Below are 22,989 nucleotides of genomic sequence, written 5' to 3'. Positions count from 1 at the left end.
TTCTATCCCAGCGATGGCGTAATTTCCTTCAGCAAGAAATTTATAATAATGATAATAACAACGTCTCGGAATAGAATATTTCTAGATAGATGGCGCTATACAAATGCCTATTGTTATTATTATTATTATGGAAATCCGTCAATGTCATAATTTTTTATACACGAAATTTGCAAAATGTCCTTTGTAAATGAAGGAGAACATACCAAATTGTCAAGAGATCAATGAATTTATGGTAATAAATTCACATGAGAAAAGTTTTTGAACAAACATGCATTTTCTATGTTGACTTTGCTGGCTTTCCATGCGATTGATCAGATCAATCGCAACTCTCTGTAAGACTGGCCCAGACCTTCCCGCATTGTCACTTATTAACAGTCATAACTGGGGGCTTCCAAACAAGAACTAAAGCGATTTCAGTGATTTATGCAATGAGCCAGGTTTGTTGGAATTTCAGTGTACAAACTATCTTTTGTTAGGTATAAGAAATAGCACCCAAGCTGAATTGTGGAAGGATGCACTCAATGTTACAATTTATATCAGAGGTCAGTGGCTCTTTCTTTTGATTGTAACATTAATTGCATCTCTTCATGTAGTAGGGCTCATATACCATGATAATTGAATGAATATAGTATCAGAGTATTTTGTTTTTCCTGTATGTTAAAAACTTGATTAATATTTTGAAAGCAGTCTTGGAACAAATGCAATTCTTAATTTTTCAATTTGTAGGGAAATTTTTCCTTCTTTGTCAATGAACTTAAGCCTAGCAATGAACCTGCCCGTTGTTTTTTCAAACCTTTTGAAAGGAACTTGAGATGCAAATTCCAATGTAGGTTGCTCAGGTTAAAATGCTGGAAAATTCACCCTAAACTGTCAGGAATATTTGCATATTGTTGACTGCCTCTCAGGTGGTAGGTCAGATTCAGTACTTTAGCTTGTAAAATGTGATGAGTGCAATATATTGTAATACATGTATTGACTTGGCTCTTTAAGGTACTTTAGATATATTGACCAACCCAAGATCATATTGTACGAGTCATAACGTATGTGAGTACAATGATGTCTAATCATGACCAATATTTCCTGATGTACCTCTGGGCCCCGTCTTACAAGGAGTTGCGATTGATCCGATCGATCGCAAACTATGGAAAAATATCGCAACTATGGAAAGCCTGCAAAGTCAACATATGAAATACATGTTTGTTCCAAAAAATTTCTAGTTGTGATGTATATTCATGCATTCATCGTTGTCTATTTAACATCTAAGCTTCGAATCAGTCCAAATCATAATCAGTCATTCCTCAGACATGCCACTTCATAGTTCACGCAACTGAATAACTCAGTTCTAGAGTTGCATTGTGCTCCTCAAGAGTTTTTCCTCCTATCTATGTCATCTCTTTGATTTAGGCAGTAAGGGATATCTCCAAAGATTGGAGTGATTGTTTCATCAAACAGGTCTTGTGATGATTTTACTCCAAAGATCAGTCTTTTACGTCTCATGTTTCCCCATGGGGTGCTGAAAATTGCTGTGTGTCTGGATTTTGGTGCGAGCATCAACTGGTGGTATCCATTCTTCATGTCTAACTTGGAGAAGACTTTACACTCATGAAGTCCTCTACCACAGGATTTTGGTTTATCCTGCTCCTTTCCATCTCTTTGTTTGGTATTCTTAGATCAGTGCTTGCTCTTATCATGTTCTGTGTAAGACTCTCTTTTGGTTTTTCCTTACACCTTGGCTTCGGTTGTATCACCAATGGTGAGCACCATGTAACTGGCTCATCTTCTGGTAGTGGCTCAAATACGTCCTCAGCAACACAGTGATCTACCGGTAACCATTCCTTCAGAGGTTTCTGGAGATAGTATGGAACAGTGCGTGGCTTTTGAGCAACTGGCACTGCTCCTTTCATATGGAAATATGCATAAATATCCTTGTTGCTTTTGCCATGTATCTTTCCAATGCCCTTGAATGCCTGAGCATTCTTCTTGATTATCTCATCCATAGAATCTGGTGACTTGCTAACTTTCTTGGCTTGCAGAGTACCATTGGGTCTTATCTCCAACATTCCTAGTTTAGTTGAGGATGCTCTTCCTAGTAGTGGTACACTGTCTATCTTCCCTCTTATCACATAGAATTCTGTTTCTATACCTAAGATTTCATTCTCCACGGTTGTTGTGAATTTTCCTTTGACATCAAGTTCAGTTGTCAATGCACTGAGTTGAACCTCTGTGGGATGTAACTTCAATTCTCTACCAGATCTGTTAGATAATGCTTTAAACTGGTGCTCATCCATAAGGTTGACCTCGGAACCACTATCTACTTCAACCTTAGCGTCTAGATTAGCAATTTTTATTCTGACATGCTTGTCCTGGATTCCTATCTTCCGAATTCAAACTGTTTTGGCTTGCTTAGTAGTCAAGTGTTGCATAATCCCATCATCAGAACTTGTATCTCCTTCTTGTTTCTTGACAAAGCTTTTGTGTTTTCCTTTCTTTTCTTTACCATCCTTGAAAGAACTTGTTGCCTTCTTTTTGTCATCTGATTTTACCTTGGAGTTGGAACTTGATTCACACACTGAGGCGAAGTGGTTGTATTTGCGACATTTATTGCACTGCCTCCCATAAAGATGAACAACCTTTCCCTGGGGGATGTTTGTCAATTATGCCACAAAATGAACAGGCTCTCTGGTTCTGCTTGTTTGACTTTGGGTACATCTTTCCAACTTTACGTACATCCTGCGTACTCATGTCTGCCACTGAAGCAAAACATCTTTCTGCGTGGCTTCACTCAATAATTCGTTCAGGTTCCACCCTTTACCGATTGCCTTCTGAATTAGAGATGTGCTCTTAAGGTTTGAATCAAATGCTCTAGGATCCTCTCCTCCAGCGAACTTCCAAATTCACACTCTACAGCTTTTTCCCCAAACACGAGCAACATAGGCAGCGGTGGTTTCCTCTTCTTGCATTCTTGTTTTCGAGAACAGGTAACGAGCATGTTGCTTGTTTTTCTTAGGCTTGTAATACTCATCAAGTTTCCTCCTTAGCTTTTGGTATTCATTCATTGGATTGTTTACATCCGTTTCTATTGGGTCTGGGAGTGATCTTGCTAACCTGGCGATATCCTTTTCCCCATAGATGATTAGTGCATCAGCTTTGTCAACAGGGTTCACTATCCGGAAATACCTGAATTCCCTTTCCAAGCCTTCTAACCATTGTTCCCAAGCTTTCCCAGTCAAAAGTTGGTTATCCGGATGGAAAGGGACCAGTTTTCAGGTTTCTTGTTTACCACTTATGTTTTGACTGTGCCCAGTAGCAATTATTGTACACTCTCTCACCGTATACAGTCACAAAAGAAATCTCCGTATAGGTTTAGTATAACAGCAAAGTGGGGTCAAAATGAACAGGGAAGTTGCGGCAGAAAGACACAGCTACTCACCATGGGCCAATGCGATGGCTGGGCACACATCCATCACGTCATCAGGTTCTGTGGCGATTCAAAGTCCTGGCAGGGTCGCCAATTTAACATCTAAGCTTCAAATCAGTCCAAATCATAATTAGACATGCCACTTCATAGTTCGCGTGACTGAATAACTCAGTTCTAGGCTTAAAATATAAGTTTCATAACTTTACTTGTGTGTTTGCAATTACAACGTCATTGTACACAATCGTGGCTATTATGTATGCAGTCCTTTGTGATAGTCTTTGCATTCAGACTTTTCATTACTTTCTAGTCAGGGATATCACAGTCTTGAAAAAATCTCTGTGCTTCTCTTTGTTTACAAAGGACATTGTGCACATTTCCTGTAGAAAACATTATGACACTGATGGCTTTCCATAGAGTTACGATTGCATCAATCGTAATTCTGTGCAAGATGGGGCTCTGGAAAAAGCATAGTCTATACAAAAAATGCAAGAGCACTGACCATGCACAAATACATTATATCATGAATAAAAACTGATAAGTTGACAATGATGTAGTACCCTTCATTGACAAGCAGGTCAACTCATCTTCAGCACATACTTCTCATGCCATGATAATATGTGATGAATGAGTGTTAGAAATAAGTGCTATTTTCTTACAAGAATTAAATGTACTCCTGATTCTATATTGTTTGAGTGTTATAGTGGTGAAAAAAAAAAATATGATGATAATACTCAAGTATTCAATGAAACTGACTACAATACAGAGGCTTTTATATATGTTTGACCATGTAAAATTCTGATTGCTTCATATCTAATATATAATTGAAACATTACAGGTTTCTGTTATATGACTTACTGCTTATGACCTGGTCACTGTACAGTATAGCAAGTTAAAAAAATCATATATAAATATAGCGGTTAAAAGGGCAAATATACTTTTGTTACCGTAATGGATACGTATGTTTGAAGTAATTATCATCATTATTCAATTGGATTGCATGATTTTGCACTTAGCACAAAAAGTGAGTTGTCACTTTGTAAAAATTATTTTGGCCTTACATACTCAGAACATGTATGCCAGAAAAAAAAAGATGGACAGACAATTGTTACTGCATAATCACCCAAATGATGATATTGAATTCACCATCATCTGCAGATCACATATTGTTGATGTTTAAATTGAAATTCAAAACACTCGAGATTTATTTAAATGCAAAAGGAATCCTTACAATCTCAAAGTCTGCAAAATGATGAAAAAAAAGATAAAACAAACAGGTAATCCTATTTTTACTGTAATTATTTTTCTTAAATCAACAACAATTCTGATTGGGTACTATGTCTAGGCAAGGGCTGTAATGGCTGTGTCAATTAAAAAAAATATTTTGTGTGTTCTTGTGATGTTTATTCTATTCGTTTATGAGAAAACTTATTAAATAAAAGTTTTATACTTTGTAAGAAAAATGATACAATTAGTGTTTGATGTTTTCTTACCTTAGACCAGAATATTCACCGCCTCCGACCAACCCCCCCCCCCCCCCTCCTTCCCCCAGCTCCAACTGAGAATGATTATGATAAAAACAGGATTGTATCATGTGCTTGTAGGCCGCAAACAATCCTATCATAAAAAATATGAGAATAGAATCTCCATCACCTTGTTATTAAATCTTCTTGATAAACTTATTATGTAATCTTTAAGCTTTGATCTCCTAGTCCTCGAGTCCTCCTAGCTACTAGTAGCTCTTCCCATGATCTCCTTGATCAAGTCCTTCTCTATACTCGGGCACGTGCGCCCTCCACCTCCTCCCCCCCCCCCCCCATCGTCTGGTAAAAGAAAAATGGGGAAAAGGAGAAATAGAGGGAGAAAGGAAAAAGAAATGTAGTGGGAAAGGAGAAATTATTGTACATTATAATTTATTCAGGAATATATTATATCATATAGGCCTACTGTATATCTTATGTTATATAGAATAAGATATTTTTTTTTTTTACATAACTTAATGACACATAATTTGGTCAGCAGGGCCTATGTGTCATCGTTCTGGTGCTCGCATGGGTCGTATTGTCTGTTTAAGTTAACGAGGATACTTGTACTAAAACATCCTGTTTTATTTCCTTGCACTTCAAGTTATTATTGTTTTATGTCGTGACATGCTTCTTTTTCATGACTACTTACAGTTGTTGCCCCGCTATCGCATCACTCACGGGGCAATCACTAACTTCCACCTCCCTTTCCCCGCCCGGATCCCACGCCGCCAGCCGCGCCCGGCCGCCCGGTGTAGTATGTCGATCCATATTCCGATATCGTATCCTGAGCTGAGAGAGCCGAAGTGTCGCGGAGTTCGGAAAGGAGGGGAGAGATCGAGAGTGGACTGGAGGTACCGATACGGTAGGTATTTTTTTTCAAATAGCTTATCTATGGAATGGCAGAAAGATAGAGGTAACAACATGGTATTCATGTAGAAAACTAGGAACCGATGTTTTGTTTTGTGTCTATTTTCCTACGCATTAACTTTTGTTCAGTCCCATGTATTAACATAAACGTAAGTCTATTTTGTATCTTGAATTTAATCAGTGATTGATCATTGAGTGACACCTACTTCGGATATTCCGAGTGACAAAGGTAGGATGGGAAATTGTTATTGTAAAAATTATCGAAAAAAAATGTAACGAGAAAGTAAATTAAATAGCTTAATTTCTCTTCACCCGTATTTCACTCCGTGTCCATCCTCGGGCTCGGATTATCCTCAAAATTGGTGATTTTGGGCCAGTATCTTTTTCCTCACACATAGTCACGGCCGATTTCAAAACATCGCATGCGATCGGTCGCAGGTTAAACCGATCTCATGCGAAAATTTAAGGAAGAAATGGATCGTTCTATGAAATGATATTGAAGAAAATATGCCGTTAAATTGCATTGATGATTGACGCCTATGTAGCTAGATGACAAACTCACATTGCTCATTTACAACAACTGATACTTTTGTAATTTGCTTCCTTTTGCCAAAGCCTGCAGGCAGGATGGTTGCAGTGAACAAGTGGAGGCTCCTAGAGAGTAAAAACCTCCACGAAGCCAGGAATCTCTCCCATTCACGTGCATGTTGAAATAGATGGTGCTTGTTCAGTTGATACAGAATGCAAATTGATTTCATTCAGAATGACTTTTATAGAAGGTAATGTGAATTGTAATTTACAAAAGTAATTGGTAATTTAAAAAATGTAATTTAGTTGAAAAGTGATATTGCAATTGAATATTTCGTCAATATTACATAATTGTAACTGTAAATGAAGAAAGTGAGCCTAACAGTAACAGGGGCATAAATAAATTTGAAAATGTTTGAAATACAAGCATATGGCTGAGCTGTAATAGTTCTTTGATGTTTATGAAATATGATGTTTTCGTCACAAAGCTATAATTTGTCTCATCAAAAGTCTGTTGCAGAAAAATTGCATTTGAAACATAACTAAAAAAATATCAAGTGTGATCTGCGCATTTTATTGATTGAAATCAAGTTGCGTTTGCTATTTGGAGTACGTCAGGCCCCCTTTGTGAATTGTGGAAACAGAGATTGAAAGGTGTTTCATTGTTGAATTTACCATCCTATGCATGAAGTGTATCTGGATCCTGGAACACAATTAATTGAACCCTCAAAAACTCAAATTTTTTGCCAGATAGGTGAATCCCAAATTCACCACCATCTTGTTGAAATTGCAGTGATATGATTATTTGCATCCACTCCTCGAATCTTGTTGCACGAAAGGTAATGAACCCAAAATTGGAGCAATCTTTTTGTAATGTTGAACACATTGCAAAAGTGTGGACTTTGATATTTCAATGTGTCATTGACTACATTTTTTCCTTTCTTTTTTTCCAATGATTCAGGAGTTGTAGGTCAAGACTCCTACCATCATGGAAAAGGCATTGTCATATTCTGGCCTTATAGCTGGACCGAGGAACATGACCATATCCAGTGGTTTCTACAGCCTCATCAGAGCCATCAAAAGGCCAACTCAAAAGGGGTAAATTTTAAGTCATACTCATTACTTGAAGCTATCATTAAAGCCTTATTAAATTTGGATAAATATGTAAAGATTTTTTTCTTAATTCATGCGGGGATAACATGAAAGGATAAAGGTATCATAAAAACATATGTTGTGCGAAAGATGCAATTTCAAAATCTTAACATTTTCTTGATCAAATGTCTGGGTTGTGCAATTAAAGATTTAAAAAATCTTTTTTGGTACCATATAAAAACAATTCTTAGGCCTTTTTTGGAGGGGAGGACCACAGTTTTTTTTTTCAGATGATTTCATTAACATGACATTATGACAAAAGATTCGTTAGTCACATTTCAAATCAAAAGTTCTGGATATCTCTCCATGAATTTTTGATTATGAAATCCATTTAAGATCAGGAAAGGGCAGGACATCAGTTGTTTGAGAAAAAAAAACTATTTTCAAATATAATTCCTCTGGTACAGGAAGAGGAACGTATTGTGCAAAAGGAGCTGGAACTCATTAGACAAAACTTGTCCCAACCTGACATCTCTATGGTAAGTTTGACCGAACAAGTTCAAGTTTAATATATATTAAAAACCAGACATATGAGTACAAATCAATGAACAGATAATACAAAAGGATAAATAACATATATGAGAGGTTTTCGAGGACTCCTAAAAAGCAGAGCCTGTGTATGCAACACATACACGCCCTCACACACACACACACACGCTCACACACGACTAGGCTGGCCTGCTACGTGATAACTCATAGTTGTATAGAACAACATTTTCAATACTAGATTTAACCCAGATTGTCAAAGAGATCTTTTACATTGTATTTTAAACTGAGTTGTACAGTTCCTTATATCAGCAGGCAACCGGTTCCACTCTTTACTACAAGATGTTATGAAAGAATTCAAGGAAACATTAGTTCTTACATAAGGTCGTAGGATAAGGTTTTGTTGACGTGTATTGTAATTATGTATTTGGGAGTTAAGGGGGAACATTTTCTTTAAGGTGGCAAATTTGTGGACACAAACAAAGATTAAACATGAAAAACAAACGATTAAATGCAACTAACGAATCCTATTTTGTTCTGGAATAATACTATTTTGATATGATCATCAAAACAAACATTTTCATCCTTCATTTATGAAGGTATATATATATTTGTGATATGGCAACAGGGAAGGTATTGATTACAAATGCATAAATATATAGCCTAAAATCCCTCTCTTTTGTTTGTTAAGCAATGGTCCTGATTTCTAATTATAAGTTATGCACAGAGATGTATTACATGTAATATTAATCATAAATTATGGCATAGATGATAACAATTCATATTCATGATTAATTTTGTTCCTATTGTGTTTTCTTGTAGAAAAAGATGAAAGAATTCATGGTTCGACTCATCTATTGTGAGATGCTGGGCCAGCCAGCTACCTTTTCTTACATCCATGCCATTAAGATGGCCCAGCAAGGTGTGCTTCTCAACAAGAGAGTTGGTAAGATGCAGTGGTGTACAGATCGGGGGGGGGGGGGCTTTAGGATGCTCTCCCCCCCAAAAAAAAAAAATCATTGGGTCGTAATCAAAACAAACATAGATATGTATTATATTCTTGTTAAAGGTATAGCATTTTTAGTACAAACTTTTGAAAATATTACATTTTAGCCATTTAATGTATTGGAGCAAGAGTAGTCCTTACCATTAATCACTATGACCTCACCCATTCGGCCATTTTGAAGTCCCCATAGGTACAGTGGTTAAAACTTTTTACAACTTTTAAAAAGTCATAACTTTCTAATTGTTTTTCTAAGTTTGACCTAATATATACTTGTTTTACTTTCCTTTTTCCTCTCATAATAATAATCATCGCATATATGTTCTCATGGAAAACATTTTTCAGTTTTGGTTTCAAAGATTTACAATTTTTTTTTCAATTTCAGGATATTTGGGAGTCAGTCTGTTCCTAAACAGTCAGCATGAGCTGATCCTGCTGTTGATCAACACCATTCAGAAGGATCTGAATAGCACCAATGTTCTTGATGTGTGTGGAGGATTGACAGCATGTTGTAATCTCATTGGACCTGAGATGCTTCAGGTTGTACTACCGCTGATAGAGCAGAATGTACAACATCAACAGTGAGTTAAACATGATGATAAAGATGATGGAGGTGGTGGTGGTACAGTGTTAGTTTTCTTGATGGTGGGGGTGGTGATGGTGATGGTGTTGGTGGTGGTGGTGGCGAGGATGGTTTTGATGGTGGTGGTGATGATGATGATGGTGGTGATGGTAATGGTGGTGGTGGTGTGATGATGATGATGATGATGATGATAGTGGTAATGATGATGGTAATGGTGGTAATGGTGGGGATGATGATGGTGATGGTGATGATGATAACAGTGGTATTAATTAACAATTAAATAGTCATGGTGTTGGTGGTGTGGATGACGATAATAATGGTGGTGATGGGATAGGGATAGTGTTCTTTATGCAGTACAAATCTTTGATATCTTTGCTACTTCTTTTTCTTTGTATCATGTTGCAGAATGTACAACATCCATAGGGACTTACAGAGATCGAATTATTAATTTGTTTACGCCAGTTTATAGTTTGATGTACTTCGGTCCTTGCCACCAATTTTTTATTCAGCTAAGACCAAGTGATAATTAGCCCAAGTGGTTATTAGATCTTCAATTAGCTCAGGTACCAGCCAGAGAAAATGAAAGATGGACAAAGAAATCATATGAAGATAGCCCATATATAGATATCATACTAATTGTTTAATACAGACCAAGCATGCCTTAAAGGTATTGTTTAACTTTGTGAGCAGCCTATTTAAAAAAATCTCAAACCAAGATGAACAATGTGTACAAGTGCATACTAGAACTAATAAACCCTGAAAACAACCATTATTGAGAATGAAAAGCTAAAACTCCAAGGCAAACCTTGATTTTGTAAATAGGCGTCTTATAGATGCCTAAATAGTACACATAAGTGTATGGGAAGAAATAAAGATGGTGTTTCCGGTCATTTTATATTTCAATTTCTGAAGCACTAAATAATTATTTTTTTCTGGGCTTCATTTTTGTAACATAACACAGACACAGGTGACAAGTATGACCTAGCTCAGAATTTTTAAAAGTCAAACCAATGTTAACCAATCACTTTAACTTCTTTACTTGTAATTTGCTATTTTCCAAGAATATTCAGTGGTGCTTGCTGAATTTTTTAAGATGTTGTAATCTTGTATTCTGTGTAACAGTGAGATTGTCAGAAGGAAAGCAGTGCTGGTTCTTCACAGCTTTGTATTGAAGTGTCCTCATCTCATTGGTCATATGAGAGAATATTTTCAACAGGCTTTGTGTGACAGGTCACCAGGAGTCATGACGGCTGCGTTACACATCTATCAAACCCTTGTTAAGGTAAAAATGTAAAAGCTTTTTGATTTTGTTTCATCTTTTTGTGATTTTAGAGGATGCTGACGTGTAGATGTTGATGGTATTCGAGAATCAAGCACTTGTGTGGATTATAGTTGATGAATTTTTTACTAGTTGTATATACACTTAAAGGTCAGGATATGCTTTTCACATCTTAATGAAATTTTAGAATGTGTTTATTGCTGACTTATTGGTTTGGAGGTGGACAGTCACATCTAGTGTTGTAGTCGACTCTCATGGCTGCCGTGTTGATAATTGTCCTCAAAACTTTTTTTATAGATTCACTGTTTATCTCCCCAAAAGCGATATATGTCTTTGAAAATCTCTAATTCCTTTGGCTTTGGTTCACAGGAACACCCTGAGCATCACAAGTCTTTGGTGCGTCCTCTAACCAGTATTCTGAAACAGGTCGTGCAGAGGAAGCTATCGCAGGAGTATGAATTTCGAGGTGTTCCCGCCCCTTGGTTGCAGATTCAAATTCTGAAGATGCTTGCAAGACTGGGGTTCAATGATCCAAAGTAAGTTTCTTTTTTTAATAATTTAATATAAAAGCCAGTTGTTATAACAATCTCAAGATGAGTTTGAACAGAACCTGATAATATGACCACCTTAGTGTTTGTATAGAAAAAAATATGTCCCAAAAGATTTTGGTAGAAAATGTGTAATTATGGAGATATTATCAACTTAAAAATTACAAGATGTTGGGTCCTTTTCCAAGCAATAATGCACTGTTCCATATGTGCTTATCAGTGTTGGCAATTTTCAACATGAATATTTTTTCATTTCTGATTAGGTTTAATAATGTACTTTCTAATGTACTCTCTAATCTACTTTCAAAGGGGCTGCATTCTCCTGCAGCTTCCTGTTGGGTCCAACATGCTATAAATTTATTAATGTATGATTTTAGTTGAAGTCTTGAACCTTGTCACATCCATAGGCACATCACATGGCATCCCATTACAGCTTTTAGCTTGATTGTCCTCAATGCCTCTCTTTATTGGCCTTGGATATTTAGTGTGCCAATTTCAAGTTTGTTGTATTATAAAACTGTGTCTTTGAAAAAGCTGGCCCTGCCCTAAAACAAATGGAATTAAAGGCCTGGGCTTATTCTGCATTTTCTTAGGTTTTAGTATTTCTATTTTCAGGACAAGTCTAATGATGTATGATGTGTTAGAGGAGGTTTTGGAGTCTTCCAACACAATATCCTTGATATCCTGTGGTAAGAGCAATTATGTGTTTTAACATCTATTTACCATTACAATCATTGATCAATTGTTGTTTTATGATGCATATGTATGAATTCTGAGGAGAGAATTCTTGTATTTCCCCCCAAAAATCATTGTTCTGAATGACAATTGAAATTCTATTCCTATAGGATAGTATTTAATTTCCAGCCGCCTGCCAAGGCAAATTACTGCCCGGCTCTTGGGTGAAAATAAGTTGTGCCGTTCAGTGCAAATTTTCTGTAAGATAGATCTAAAATTTGCTGAATATATACCAATTCGATGGTATGTCAAGCTAGCAAATATACAGGTTTTGCACTATGCAAACTCTACATACATTATTTTGCCAAAGACACTCACTGTTGATCTTGAGCAAAAATAGTTGGCCATAAAATCCCTCTTTGATATGCTAGCTATTAAATCAGGACAGTGAATTTTTATCTTTTAGTTTTATGTACATTAAAGTTATCAAGTAGTTTTGAAGATCTGAGTAACAAGGAAAATACTCATTGTAATATGATGCGAAGCATGTTCTCTTGAAAAATCCCCTTTCCATTTTTATGCTCTTTTGAATAACCTTGCAAAATTTGATTTTATAAGATCAAATAGAATGTTCTGTAGGCCCCTCCATTAGCCCCTTGCTCCTCCACTGATATCCAAAGTGTTACAACTGTTGTAACTTTGCCATTATGGCAACTACCAGGGTAAACGTGATTTTGATTAGCTGCTGAGCCCTGTTGCTAATGTTGTAAGTTAGAGCAATTACGGGATCGGAGTTCGGTTCGGAAGTTTTGCTCCTAAAATCGGAATCGGTTCGGATATCGGATCGGAAGATATTCAAAAACAAAAAAATACATTAAAATTTGTATGTGGCCGGCGCGTGGACAAATGCGGCACGCTACACTGATGGCAGAATTTGTTTTGATCTCCGACAAAAGCGGAGGAAGAAGATGATGAGTTGTTTTGATCTCCGACATAATCGGAGGAAGGAAAATAAGATAATGACGTTCCAGCGCGCGACACTACCGCCGATCAACGATAGGCCTCTTCTCTACAACATCGTGGTGATGGCGGAGGTAATCGTAAACTGTTAAAGGTCGCATGACCTCCCGAAAAAGACGCATTATTATCCAGAGTTGTTCACCATGATATTTACCTTCTCTACAACATCGTAGTGATAGCGGAGGTAATCGTAAACTCTTAGAGGACGTATAGTCAGATAGTCGTAAATATTACCGCGCATGTCAGCGTGTTCAACTAAATCTTATTTGCCTCCCCTTAAGATCAAAACATATCGTCTTTTCGTTGTTTTTCTTCCTCCATTTTTGTCGGAGATCAAAACAAATTATCACCAATTATCATCACTATCGTTTTGTTCTTCCCCGATTATGTCGGAGATCAAAACAAATCATAATCTTCTTCTCCACCTGCCTTTCCGCTAATATCACAGATAAAAACAAATCATAATTTTCTTCCCCTTTATCTTCTTTTCCTTCCACCGCTTTTGTCTGAGATCTAAACAAATCACCAGCGCATTTTGACGGCAAACATGTCGCCACGTGTTTTCTTTTTTTTGTCTTGTTATGTTTTGGTTTTTCCGATCCGATTTTTCCCCACTGGTCAAAAATCGGAGTTCGGAAAAATGTAGAAAAAAGGGGAAAATCGGATCGGATCGAATTGGAAATAAAAAAAATCGGTTACAGCATTACCTGTTGCCATGGTAGTTGCCATAATGGCAAAGTTACAATAGTTGTAACTCTTCATGAAACGGGCCCCAGATCATGTAAAGATTAGGATTTAGGTTGACGTTAAGTTTGAAGTCAGACCTTATGTTTGGCTGAATATGTGGATTTTATCAGTAGGAGCAATTGTCGCCGGAGCAAATGTCATGGAACTGTTTTGTATCAACCTGATTCTGAATAAATTATGTTGGTTTTTTTTTTACATTTGGTTTTAAATGACTCTAGGTGTCCAGTATGAATGCATCATGACCATTGCAAAAATCCATCCCAAACTGGACCTGTTGAAGAAGGCTTCTGTCTGTATAACAAGGTTCTTGAAATCACAAAGCAACAATCTCAGATACCTAGGTAGGTTGCCGCGTGGTCTTGTATTTCTTGCCATAGATTTTGGTTTGTCTCTAGACATATCAATCTTATAGAAAAATAGTTTGTTGATACATGTATGTGTTTAATTTGGAAGTATGAATTTGAAGTTAGTACTCTGTAACCTCCCAATAAATGGTATATCAAATGGGAGAAATTAACAAATAGCAAATAGTCAAGCTCCCTCTCTCTCTCTCTCTGTTTTATGTTTGATAATGTTCTTCTCTTCCATTTGGCATATATACACTATGTATGCATGAATATCCTGTATTGAACATCATGATTAATGGGTTACATTTAATTTGATTTTTTTTTGTTTCATTCCAAACTAAAGAGGCCAGGGTTATCTTGTTCATTCAAATAATGAAAACCATGCCAACACTTAATAAACTGTAAGATTCATGAAACCATTTGGATAAATCAGTGAAGCATGTACGTCTGAGAATATGCACGAGAACATCCTGGGTCCCGTAACACAAAGGTTAGCGATCAATCGTACGCTCAATATTCGCGATTGATTGTACATTGTAGTCAATGCAATCAATCATAGAAAAAATGTTCTAGGATCATTGCTAAGCTTTGTGTTACGGGCCCCAGGAATGATTTTTTCCCCTTGTTGTGTAGGTGTGAATGCATTAGGAGTCATCCATAAAGTTCATCCTGAATTCAGTATAGAACACCAGATGACCGTTGTAGAATGCTTAGAGGATGAGGATCCAACGATAAAACAAGCAGTGAGTCTTTGAACTGTTTCAAGAAAAACATTTATCTTTTTTCCATCGTTTTTTCTTATCTATTTCTGTACATATCATAAAGTCACATTTATGTTGTAAGAGCGGGGGTTTCGGATTCCGGTGACCCGGGTTCGATTCCCAAGTGGTGCACTAATGCCCTTTGGTAAGGCATTTATCCTCATTACCAGGTCCCTCGGAGAGGCCTCGGAAGTGCGGTCCCCTGTCACTGCTGCTTCATGGCTTTCAGTCTTAGGTGGTAAAATAACTTCGGTATAACAATACCATGTTGAAATACTGATCTATTTGGTCTAAGTTTAAGATATGGCAATGTTTACCACACTCTGACTTAAATTCCATTAGACGCAAAGGAAAGGGATCATCTGAAGCCAAGGACAAGACCACCCAATTTTCCTCGAGGCGAAGTCCAGCCTCAAGGAGCAAAACGCTGAATATAATTTTTTTTGTAGAATTATGTCTTCAGTCATTTCCAGGCTCTCTGAATAGTTTTCTACTCAAGCTATTCAGTCTCACTAATTACTATTTTCAGGTATTAGAAATAAATTGGATGGCATACAATACTGCCCAACTTTGGCAAAAGGAAGCAAGTGACATATCAGTTTCTGAAACACCCTTTGTATGTTGCATGTTCAGGCAAAATTTCAGGAAGAACCGAACGTTCTAGGGAAAGATATTGAAGAAAATAGCTGTTAAATTGCATTGATGCCTATGTAAATGACGAACACACATTGCTCATTTGCAACAAATGATATCTTTGTAACTTGCTTCCTGTCACAGGGTCTACTTTCAAATTGAAAGTAGACCCTGTGGATGTTTTATATGTGGGAAAGGGGGGCACTTAGCAAAAGCTTGCCCAAGTGCAGCAAGGTCCAATTTCAAGAAAGGGGCGGCATTAGAGGAAATACCCTCAAACTCAGAGGAGAAGGGGGGTGCCTGCAAAGAAATGAATACAGTCATGTACTCAGAAGCTCGGCAACCAGGCTCTTATGTAAAATTGTCTAGTGGGGACGAGTTGCCCTTACTAGAGGCTGGGGGAGTCTCGGGGACTGTGAAGGATGAAATGCCTGTCGTTCAAGGCAAGGTAGGGGGACACATTGTCTCTGTACTTAGGGATAGTGGATGTAGTACGACGATTGTAAAATCCAAGTATGTAAGGCCAGATCAGTACCTGAATATTAAGAAGAGGGTAGCCTTAATCGATAGGACGATAAGGGAATTCCCTGTTGCTAGGATATGGGTGGATACTCCTTACTATATTGGGCAGTTAGATGCGTTAGTACTAGAGAACCCACAATATGAGTTAATACTCGGTAACGTCAGCGGGTTGAGGAAACACACCGATCCTGACCCTGATTGGACATTAGAGCTAGACGAGGATGATGATTTCGATGCCGAAGTCGACATCGATTCGGAAATCCCATCCGAGGGAGGCGCAGTAGAGACGCGGGGTCAAAAAGCAAAGAAATTAAAGCCACTAAAGCCATTACCGACTGCCAAAGCACTTTCACTTGCTACGAGCAAGGCTGATTTTCAGCACGTGCAAAAGGAGGACGAGACACTTGGTAAGTATTGGAAAGCGGCAGAAACAGGGGCTCTGTCTATTACTGGAAAGGGTAATGAGACGCGCTTTTTGGTTAAACGCGGACTATTGTATCAGGAATTTAGAGCTGCCAAGCAAACTCAAGGCAGGCTGATTACTCAACTTTGCGTGCCCAAGGGATTTCGGGAAGGACTTATGGCGCTAGCCCATGATGGTATCATGGCTGGTCACCTTAAGGTACAAAAAACTCTTGATCGCCTACAGCAAAGTTTTTGCTGGCCGCGCATGGCAGAAGATGTGCGCTGCTATTGTATCTCTTGCGACATTTGTCAGAGGACAATAAAGAAAGGAAGTGTTGGTCGCGTGCCACTCGAGAGCACACCCCTCATTGACACTCCCTTTAAGCGCGTGGCCATTGACCTCGTAGGGCCATTAGATCCAAAGACTGACAGAGGGAATCGCTATATTTTGACATTAGTTGACTATGCGACGCGATATCCTGAGGCAATACCATTGCCTAATATTGAGACCGAGCGGATTGCCGAAGCTCTTCTCGAGATTTTCAGTAGGCTAGGCCTACCGGATGAAATTCTCACCGATAGAGGGAGCCAGTTTATGAGCGGGCTTATGAAGGAGTTAGGGCGGTTGCTGTCCGTCAAACAGTTAGCCACAACTCCTTACCACCCAATGTGCAATGGGCTGGTAGAGCGCTTTAATGGGACGCTTAAGACGATGCTTAAGCGCATGTGCGCAGAGCGACCCAAAGATTGGGACCGATACATTCCAGCACTACTATTTGCATACAGGGAGGTACCGCAAGCTAGCCTCAGCTTCAGCCCATTTGAACTTCTATATGGTAGAACCGTGCGTGGGCCTCTCTCCCTAATTAAGACTATCTGGGAAGAAGAGGATGCATCTGAGGAAGTTAAGACAACGTATGAATATGTTGTAGATCTGCGTGCAAGAATGGAAGAAACTTGCAAGCTTGCGCAGGAAGAGCTGAAACGCGCATCAGCTCGTTACAAGAAGTATTATGATACCACAGCTAGAGATAGGAAGTTTGCCGTGGGGGATAAGGTCCTTATTCTCAGACCCACAAGCGCAAGCAAACTACTGATGCAATGGCAAGGTCCGTATGAGATCAAGCAGAAGGTAGGCCGATGCGATGTCCGTATCGAAGTTAATGGTAGGCTAAAAACCTACCATGTTAACCTCCTGAAGAAATACATTGACCGAAGCGACGTAAGCGATCTCAACCAAGCCGCATCAATCTCTGTGGTCGAAGAAGAACATGACCATGATAGGCCATGTATTGGATTTCCTGCGCTAATCCAGACCGAGGATCTCCGACATGTGGTAATCAGTGACAAGCTGACCAACACACAAGATGCACACAATTTGAAGCACAACTGACAGATGTGCCAGGGAGAACTAATACTATGCAGTGCACAGTCAAACTGACAAGTAATGACCCAGTGGTAAGCAAACCATACCCACTACCTCAGTCAACACGCGAAGCAGTCAAGTCTGAGATAACTGATATGCTCCGACTAGGTGTGATTGAGAAGTCGGAATCGCGTTTCGCTTCACCAATCGTCTTGGTGAAGAAGAAAGACGGCACAAACAGATTCTGCGTCGACTACAGGAAACTGAACGCAGTAACAGTTTTCGACCCAGAGCCGGTGCCTAACGCGGATGACTTATTGTCAAATCTAGCAAAAGGGCGCTACTTCTCGAAGCTAGATCTGAGCAAGGGGTATTGGCAGATACCAATGGCAGCAGATGACAAAGAGAAGACTGCTTTTGTAACTTCTGAGGGGCTATTTCACTTCACTGTGTTACCTTTCGGAATGGTTAATGCACCAGCTACATTCTCACGTCTTATGCGACGGGTTCTATCTGGGCTAGACGGGGTAGTCAATTACATTGACGACATCTTAGTTTATTCAGAAACCTGGGAGGGTCATGTCAGGACATTGGTCCAAGTGTTCACAAGACTTGCCGAGGCTGGACTGACAGCAAAACCGAGTAAGTGTCAGATTGGATTCCAATCTTTGGATTTCCTAGGACATGTTGTCGGGGAAGGCACACTCAGGCCTGATCCAGCAAAACTGGATCAAATTCTGCATGCAACTCCTCCAACTACCAAGAAGGAGGTACGCGCATTCTTAGGTTTGGCAGGCTATTATCGGAAGTTCATCCCAAACTTTGCGACAATCGCGGCGCCACTGACCGATCTCACAAAGAAAAACGGGCCAAATAAAGTGGAATGGGGTCCAATTGAAGAGCGAGCGTTCCAAACACTAAAGTCACGTCTGACTTCATCACCGATCTTGCATCTCCCAAATCAAGATGAACCATACATATTGGCAACGGATGCTTCAGATGTAGGCATAGGGGCCGTTCTGATGCAGCGCGTAGGGGAAGAAAAATTTCCAATCGCATACGCGAGTAGAAAACTGTCCGACACAGAAAGACGCTATGCGGTAATCGAAAGGGAATGTCTTGCGATTGCTTGGGCAGTGAAAAAATTCAATGTCTACCTCTATGGCACTGAATTTGAATTAGAAGTAGATCACAGACCACTGATGTACTTAGCACAAGCGAAATTGCAAAATAGTAGAATTCTGAGGTGGGCTCTTGCGCTTCAGTCATATCGTTACCATGTGACTGCAGTAAGGGGAATAGATAATGTAGGGGCTGATTTTCTTAGCCGTTGCCCTGAACAATAGGCAGGGGTATCCACTCATACTTTAATAGAGTAATAATTTGGTATCTAATATGTATTGATCACATATCTACATGATCATACAATGTTGTAGATAGTGCTACTACTATCTTAAAATGGGGGGTGGTGTCAAGATATGACTGTATTTATTGTATGTATCATGTGATAATGAGTTTATAATTGTGTAATTATAACTGTGTATTAATTATAAGACTGTTCATATTATGTGTTATATGAAATGTTATTACTGCAAATGTTATGTATTTGATTATTTCTATATGTATCATCTATGTTATTGTATGTTCTATAATGTAGTAGTAAACATTCCAATGTTATGAATGAAATTCATAAGAAGGAAATAGAATGCTTCCGGTGGAAGGTTTTCCCAGTAATTATGACGATGGTCAAACGTCATACAGGTACCACTTGTGAGTCAGGTTTTCTTAGTATTTATCCCTGAATAGGAAGCCTCATGACCATAAAAGGAGAAAGGCCCAACATCAATGGGGTAAAACGTAAACATTTACCGTTAGACGGGTCAGACACTTTCCAAGAAGAATCAGAGTTCTGTTTCTGACCATTTCCGGGGGTAGAGAGTAAATAGCTCTTAACCAATCAAATGCAAGGGACAGAATGAGTGACCCAGCATTAGCCAATGATATTTAGAGGGGCGTATACTTCAGAAAACTTTCCAAGAATATCAGAGTTCCAAACTCTTGACCATTAGGTCTATGGGATAAAATTATTATAAATTTAGCTAAAATTTGATTCTAAATCAGAAGCTGCTGTAATTCAACAGAGATACTACTTGTTAGAGATACTGCACAAAAGTATTACAAGTTTTCATCAGAATACTATATTCAGCTCTCGGTGAATACAACAAGGTGTTGTTAAGGACAACCTGATAGTCCGGGTCTTGGGATTCCACATTGGCAAAATTGGAATCGTTATAAATCAGTAAACACCAACGAGAAGTTGGTGTTTAGATTTATGATCTGTAACTGGAGTTAAAGAGACGGGGACGGAATCATTGGTCTAGGTCTATATCCAGGAGACAGGAGCTGACGTCAGACAGATAGTCATCGTCAGGGAACTCAAGTGTGAAACCAAGAATCAAAGAAGAAGAAGAAGAATAAGCTAAGCATCGTCATTATCATTGAATTGTAGAAACTGTTAATATTTCATATGTTTATACTTCGTTCATAATCTGTAACCCTTGTTAGAGTAGTTTGTTGTAATAAAGGTTTTCATAAACCTAATTACTGGTGTGAATTGGTATTCTGTTTAACAAGTTTATAAGAGTCTGTGGGGTGGAATAACACTGCAGTTAAAACGATCCCATCACAAGGTGGATCAAGTTCAAATTGAAAGTAGACCCTGTGACACTTCCTTTTGCCAAAGTACGCCAAAATAGTTCTATCTTGATTATCAGTTTGATTGATATTCTCTTCTCTATTTTCTTTTGTTTTCAGACACTGAATTTACTCTATGAGATGTGCAATACGGACAATATAAGTGTGATTTTGGACAAGGTCTTAGATCATCTGAATTCTGGCAAGGATGAGCGTGACCACAGTGAACATATACACAGGATGGTTTCTTTAGCGCATCAATATCCTTTTCATAAAATAGATCTGTGTGCTTCCAAAGAACGAAAGGTGATTTTGTCAATTATGCCAAGAGACGGGTGCATTTCAAGGGGCAGTGGAATGGTTTTGAAGTGGGGAAGGGGCTGACCATGCAAAAAAGACACAATCAGATGGTGATTTTTTTAGATTTTGAACACATCTATTGAACAAAAGTGGGAAGCTGAACCTCCCCCCCCCCTTCTTTCCACGGCCCCTACTCAGTTTCTAAGAGGCACTATTGAAGACTCTTTAATAATAATAATAATATAGGATATTTATATTGCGCACATTTCCACCTTGTTAGGTGCTCAAGGCGCTCCTATATTACCCGCTAAGCTAGGCGTTCATAGCGCACACAGCTTCAAAAGGAATTACTTCGTACCGGTACCCATTTACCTCACCTGGGTCGAGTGCAGCACATCGTGGATCAGTTTCTTGCTGAAGGAAATTACGCCATGGCTGGGATTCGAACCCACGACCCTCTGTTTCAAAGTCCGAAGACTAATCCACTGGGCCACAACGCTCCACCCTTTAATAGTAAGGGTGACATATGTTAAGAACTGGAAGTGGTTATTACACCTTACTCCTGTAAAAGGCATGTATGCCTTCAAGCAAAACTAGAGGACCAATGGTTTTAATTCCTCTGTAAGGGACCTGGTCCTGGCGTTGATGATTACATGTATAATTAATGAATGCCAGTTTTGTTATAATATTAGGTATCTGTGTTGCAAGCTTACAGGACCATTCTTATAATCTGAGCTGTCATGCCTGCTGTTATATGTGGTAGACAGTATAAAACAGACTGAATATATTCACTTAAAGGAGAACTGAACTCCCAAGTGGCTCTAGCACACAATGCCTCCCCATCATAGACCTATGTGCACTAGGATAGTCTTGATATATATATATAATGAGAAGAAGAAGGAGGAGGAGGAGAGGGGTGAGATTAAAGGGAGGGAGAAAGAAAGAAAGACCTATTGACTTTTCGAATGAAAACTTTCTTTACAAATTATAATCACAAAAGTCAAGTATACAACAAAAGAATAATTTGACATGAGTATTCAAAGGAAATCAGGTAGTACGGTTTTTCAGCTGTTGATTATAAACACAGAATTAAAACCAATGTTATATAAGCCATGCAATACTGCCCTCGCTAATGGTAAAAAGTAATTCATCCATGCACCATTTCCGTAATAAGGCATTGATAATAGAGCATGATTTGTAATAAGAAAATTCATACAGAATTCTGTTTGTAGCCAAACAAGTAGTGGATCAGTGAAAGTTGAGGTACGATACATAGAATAAATGGTACCTTTTAGACTGATGATAAGAAAATTTGCCCTAAGAAAGAAACGGCTTTCGGTCTTTATTCATGTACATTAATACGGTTGGGTTAACATGAGAATCGAGAAGGATTCCCTTCTTAGTATTACTACAGCATCGTTATAGCGGATTAATTCTATACAAGTGACTTGCTGGAGATGGAGTGGCCTTCTTTGTTGAAGTGAGAGGCAATGGGGATGTCCTTTCTTCTGTTGGTGTTGAACTTTTTTATATCAGATTTGATGTTGCTGGTTCTTGTGAATTGGGTGGTTGTGGTTTTTCCCACATATTGCATTTCTTGCAAGTTATCAGGTATATCCCAAAGTTAGACTTAGAGTGGATGTGTTGGGTGACAGGAATCCTTTGGCCCGTGACTGTGCTTGTAAAATGATCAGTCCCCCCCCCCCTGAATGTTCAGATGCAACATTTGCACTGCATTTAGTTGAACCTATCTGTTGGGGATTTTTAGGGGTCGACGGGTCCATGTTTGGGATCCTAGATGACACCAAAAGGTCTTTCAGAGATCTACATCTACGAAAAGGAATCATAGGTGGGTCCTTAAAAAGTTTATTGTCTTATCTTGATGGAGGAGTGGGAGATGTTTGTGGAAAATTTTGGACAACTGCTTCATTTTCGGATGGTACGTTAGGACGAACGGTGTTCGTGATTGATTCTTCTTTTTGTAGGTTAGCAATTCCGAATGTGGTATGAGTCTGCCTTTGTTGATGCCCTTCTCAACTAGACTTGGGTCATATTGGCGGGATGTTAAATGGTCTTTTAGTTGAGATAGTGCAGAATTAGTGTTGTCCTCTTTCTGAACAGATTCGACGGAT

At 38.6% G+C, this 22,989-nt stretch overlaps 1 protein-coding gene across 1 annotated transcript in view; it reads left to right on the top strand.

Moving 5' to 3' along the window:
• Positions 1 to 7,324: 7,324 nt before the first annotated feature.
• LOC121411773 (AP-4 complex subunit epsilon-1-like) overlaps positions 7,325 to 22,989 on the top strand; it is a 30,505-nt gene continuing 14,840 nt past the window's right edge. Inside the window, exons 1-10 of the mRNA XM_041604623.1 lie at positions 7,325 to 7,434; positions 7,895 to 7,967; positions 8,797 to 8,920; positions 9,363 to 9,558; positions 10,683 to 10,842; positions 11,209 to 11,375; positions 12,003 to 12,076; positions 14,048 to 14,170; positions 14,810 to 14,919; positions 20,678 to 20,817. Coding sequence (XP_041460557.1) covers positions 7,325 to 7,434; positions 7,895 to 7,967; positions 8,797 to 8,920; positions 9,363 to 9,558; positions 10,683 to 10,842; positions 11,209 to 11,375; positions 12,003 to 12,076; positions 14,048 to 14,170; positions 14,810 to 14,919; positions 20,678 to 20,817 — 1,277 coding nt within the window. The remainder of the gene's footprint in view (positions 7,435 to 7,894; positions 7,968 to 8,796; positions 8,921 to 9,362; positions 9,559 to 10,682; positions 10,843 to 11,208; positions 11,376 to 12,002; positions 12,077 to 14,047; positions 14,171 to 14,809; positions 14,920 to 20,677; positions 20,818 to 22,989) is intronic.

The sequence above is a fragment of the Lytechinus variegatus genome, chromosome 3 (assembly GCF_018143015.1).
Source record: "Lytechinus variegatus isolate NC3 chromosome 3, Lvar_3.0, whole genome shotgun sequence".
Lineage (NCBI taxonomy): Eukaryota > Metazoa > Echinodermata > Echinoidea > Temnopleuroida > Toxopneustidae > Lytechinus > Lytechinus variegatus.
Note: the sequence above shows the minus strand (reverse complement) of the source record. Positions and strands in the feature narration are given on the sequence as shown.